The sequence below is a fragment of the Monopterus albus genome, unplaced genomic scaffold (genome assembly GCF_001952655.1).
Source record: "Monopterus albus unplaced genomic scaffold, M_albus_1.0 scaffold50.1, whole genome shotgun sequence".
NCBI lineage: Eukaryota > Metazoa > Chordata > Actinopteri > Synbranchiformes > Synbranchidae > Monopterus > Monopterus albus.
In genome coordinates, this window is record NW_018127930.1 from 1,501,558 (window position 1) to 1,506,729 (window position 5,172).

A 5,172-nucleotide genomic window follows, 5' to 3' on the forward strand; every position below is an offset into this window, starting at 1 on the left:
CCTAACCCTAAACCATGTTGCCACCCTAAAATTCAGTGATTTCCTTGTGGGGACCAGAGGATAACCAAGTCCCCACAATGTGAGTGTGTTAACAGGTTTCGGTCCCCTTGTAAGTAATACAAAGGCACACACACACACACATACATAAAATGCCGTATGTTGTGCTACAACGTTATTCACTGTGTCTCAATCCTTTTGATAAATAGAATAAGCAACATTACTGATTTGTTAATGTAATTCTCCATATACCAGAAGTTATTTTCCCAAAAAGTTCAGAATTCCCTGGTATACCCCGCCCTCAAACTACAAGGCAATGCTGTCACAGTTTGGGAGTAAAAGAGGATTCGGATCCAAATGGAAGACAGAAGAGGTATAGTGAGATAAAGGCACACATGAACATAACACAGCAGCAATCAAACCAACAGAAACCCCCTCTTAGTTGAGGGCAGTGATTCCTAACTGAGGTCAAAGAAAAAATGTAGCAAAGATACCGTATGCATGAGTATCAACACTAGGCGATATTAGGATTAAAGGAAAACTGTGACACCACCAGACATCAGCAGAAACATGACCATCAGCAGGCTTGGGTCAAAGCATTAACATGAGCTTGGGAAACAAATAAAGCTATCAAGTGCTGAATATGAACAGACCAAACACAGAACAAATTTACATTACAACTGAACTGCTTAGCCTAGCTAATATGCCACCTATAATGTAGATATATTCTGGATATTTGTGGTCTGAAAATGCCTATACGGTCATCACTCAGGCTACAGCAGTGATGAACTGCATAGAAATTGTTCTCAGAAATCATTAAAATACCAGCACAGAGAATGACAGTCCACATTTTTAAAATATGAAAACTGAAAAACACAAGGTCATTTTTTTTTGTTAAAACAGAAAAATATCTGGCCAGGTTTGCCTTGTTTTTAGATTAAATGAAATAATGGAACAAATGGATTATATGCAAATCATGTACACAATTTAAAAGATTAAAATGTTTAAGAAGGAAGTGCATTCAACACATTAGTCAGGCGTCAAAGACGCACTGTTAGTTTTCGCAGGTAACACTGAAACTAAGCAAAACCACACAGAACTTTATGACAGCTCTCAGGCAGCATACTTAAACTCAATAACACTTTGCCATTACTGCAGCACGAGTGTTTAATTTTTCATTAGCTTTTATTTGTTATTGCTCTTTAGTGCTGATATAATTGTGCCAGAACACCTGAACTTAGTCTCGTCAGTCCGTCACATCAGTTTTTAATTTCACACTGATGACAAACTGCCAAATATCAAATACACCAATTCAGACTGTGAGTGAAAAGTGACATCTCCACCTGTGTGAACAGTGTTATGCTGAAACATAAAGCTTTGTGTTGAAACTGCTTTGTTGAAATTGGAAAACATTCAAACAAAAAGAGGAATCTGTGTGAACTAAACCAGTCACAGCAGTTCCAGTTCAGTTTCTCCATTATAAAAGGACACTGGGCAACAGCTGGGGAAACAGTTTGTTCAGCAACGTGTCCATCATGAAGAGTCTGGTGTTTCTGCTCTTGGTGACTGTGGCCAGCGCTAGAGTCTACGAACGCTGTGAATGAGCCAGAATTTTGAAGAACAATGGGATGGCCGGTTACCGTGGCGTCAGCCTGGCCGACTGCGAGTACCAACATCAGGTTGCCTGGAGCACAGAATTTAACAAATTTACATGTTTTAACAGCAATACAGTATAACATCTGTCTTAAACGCCAAAACTAGCTCATTCACAACATCTGGTATATATCACAATAAAATATTTTTCAAACCACGCCATACCAAATGATTTATTTTAGAAATTTCAGTGGATTTGTTCCACCTTTAATCAGAATTTGACTCCGGTACATCGGCTCTCAATTTGCACGTATATATCCCCATGCAAGGGGCACGTAAACAGTAAACCATCATAAGGCTGTGTAATATAACAAAGTAAGCAGTATTAACAAGCAACAAACAGTGCAAACAGTGCAAAATAAGCAGTATAAACAGGCAGTAAACAATGCAAGACAACAAATAAATAGGAATAAAAATAGAGTATTTAAAAACAGAGATCTGTACAATCTGTACAATGTATATATACACAGGTATTGCACTGAGGGTTATTGTCCAGTCATATTGTCTTTGTTTAAGTATTCATCAGGGAATTTGAGCAATTATGAGAGTGATATCAGAGTTTTAGTAGCTTGTTCCAGAGCTTTCTAATGCATCTCAGTGTAGTCAGAAATGGTTCCTGTTACCATGTGGGGTTTGACATGTGATGCTAGCCTTTCACATGGTTTCCATGTGAGTGTGTTCTTTTCCTCTCTGCAGGGGTTTGCTTGACCAGGTGGGAGTCAAACTACAACACTGCAGTTACTAACCGCAACACTGATGAATCCACCGACTATGGCATCTTCCAGATGCCATAATGTTTGTTTAAACAAACATTATGAAAGAGTGGAATTTTGACTTCTCTCTTGTGCGTGATGGCAGTTCCACTAAAAGATAAGATAAGTTTTATTATGACAACCTCACTATCAATGCTACTTTATCAAAGTAGTAATGTTTAAAAGACCATAGTGGTACTGGTGTGCTTTAGCCCATGTACTGTAAATGCTGTAAACCTCATATACTTGGTGACCAGTTTCCAAATGATCACTATGAATATCAAAGGTGTCAAAGTGGCACTTTTTTTTAATGAAAAATCAATGTGGAAAATCTCTTTGCTGCAGAGAGCAAAAAACAATGGTGCGGGGTATTTGGCAACTCTAGAGTGCCTGTAGGTGCGATTGTGATTGAGAATGGATGTCTGCCTTCATTTGTCAGTTTTGTGATAGACTGCTTACCTGTCCTGACCTGACTGGCTCCACCCATCCTGTGACCCTTTCCAGGATTAGTGGTATAGCTAATAGATGGAAAATGGTGCTAGATCTTGGTATGATCTAGTTAAGGGATCTTTTAAGTTATTTCAGTTTATCCTCTGGAGATTCTGAATGTCTATTCAAGTTTATTATTATTCAATAACTGACATATTTCAGTGGATCAAGCAACTGACATTGTCATCCCTAAAAGTAAGCAAGCTCCAATTCAAGGAGCTGCAATATTAAAATGCTGCTATGGAGATTAAAGTTATGATCCCAAAACATAATCAAACACCATTTATGATGCTATTTTCAACAATAGACACTATTTGTATTTACATTCAGTAAGTGCCTCATAAAACTAGTTTTAATGTTACTGATGGACTATGCCACTCCTTTATTAGATTCAGATTACCTTCACACACACACAAATACACACATGCTGTGTTTTCATTCCTTGTGGGGACTTCATATTAACTTACATTCATTTTGCATAGACTTATCCTAAACTCAACCATAACCATTACTTGCCTAACCCTAACCCTGACCCTAACACCTAACCATTTCCTTACCCCATGTTGCCACCCTAAAATTCAGTGATTTCCTTGTGGGGACCAGAGGATAACCAAGTCCCCACAATGTGAGTGTGACTGTTAAATGACTGATAAAATTTCAACCCTAGCAATAGAGCCATCAGGAGCAGAAATGCTGTATGTTGTGCTACAACGTTATTCACTGTGTCTCAATCCTTTTGATAAATAGAATAAGCAACATTACTGATTTGTTAATGTAATTCTCCATATACCAGAAGTTATTTTCCCAAAAAGTTCAGAATTCCCTGGTATACCCCGCCCTCAAACTACAAGGCAATGCTGTCACAGTTTGGGAGTAAAAGAGGATTCAGATCCAAATGGAAGACAGAAGAGGTATAGTGAGATAAAGGCACACAAGAACATAACACAGCAGCAATCAAACCAACAGAAACCCACTCTAACATTAGAAAACAAGGGATAACATAATCAAGTCTAGAACAGTGAAGCACTAAGCAAGAAATAACAAAGATATGCTCTTAGTTGAGGGCAGTGATTCCTAACTGAGGTCAAAGAAAAAATGTAGCAAAGATACCGTATGCATGAGTATCAACACTAGGCGACATTAGCATCAAAGGAAAACTGTGACACCACCAGACATCAGCAGAAACATGACCATCAGCAGGCTTGGGTCAAAGCATTAACATGAGCTGACTTGGGAAACAAATAAAGCTATCAAGTGCTGAATATGAACAGACCAAACACTGAACAAATTTACATTACAACTGAACTGCTTAGCCTAGCTAATATGCCACCTATAATGTAGATATATTCTGGATATTTGTGGTCTGAACATGCCTATACCGTCATCACTCAGGCTACAGCAGTGATTAACTCCATAGAAATTGTTTTCAGAAATCATTAAAATACCAGCACAGAGAATGAAAGTCCACATTTTTAAAATATGAAAACTGAAAAACACAAGGTCATTTTCTTTTGTTAAAACAGAAAAATATCTGGCCAGGTTTGCCTTGTTTTTAGATTAAATGAAATAATGGAACAAATGGATTATATGCAAATCATGTACACAATTTAAAAGATTAAAATGTTTAAGAAGGAAGTGCATTCAACACATTAGTCAGGCGTCAAAGACGCACTGTTAGTTTTCGCAGGTAACACTGAAACTAAGCAAAACCACACAGAACTTTATGACAGCTCTCAGGCAGCATACTTAAACCCAATAACACTTTGCCATTACTGCAGCACGAATGTTTAATTTTTCATTAGCTTTTATTTGTTAATGCTCTTTAGTGCTGATATAATTGTGCCAGAACACCTGAACTTAGCCTCGTCAGTCCTACACATCAGTTTTTAATTTCACACTGATAACAATCAGCCTGATAACAAACTGCCAAAGTTCAAATACACCAATTCAGACTGTGAGTGAAAGGTGACATCTCCACCTGTGTGAACAGTGTTATGCTGAAACATAAAGCTTTGTGTTGAAACTGCTTTGTTGAAATTGGAAGACATTCAAACAAAAAGAGGAATTCGTGTGAACTAAACCAGTCACAGCAGTTCCAGTTCAGTTTCTCCATTATAAAAGGACACTGAGCAACAGCTGGGGAAACAGTTTGTTCAGCAACGTGTCCATCATGAAGAGTCTGGTGTTTCTGCTCTTGGTGACTGTGGCCAGCGCTAGAGTCTACCAGCGCTGTGAATGGGCTAGAATTTTGAAGAACAATGGGATGGCCGGTTACCGTGGC

At 38.2% G+C, this 5,172-nt stretch overlaps 1 protein-coding gene across 1 annotated transcript in view; it reads left to right on the plus strand.

Annotated features, from left to right (window-relative positions):
- Positions 1 to 5,061: 5,061 nt before the first annotated feature.
- Positions 5,062 to 5,172, plus strand: part of lyz (lysozyme) — an 18,919-nt gene continuing 18,808 nt past the window's right edge. The window contains exon 1 of the mRNA XM_020600993.1: positions 5,062 to 5,161. Coding sequence (XP_020456649.1) covers positions 5,062 to 5,161 — 100 coding nt within the window. The remainder of the gene's footprint in view (positions 5,162 to 5,172) is intronic.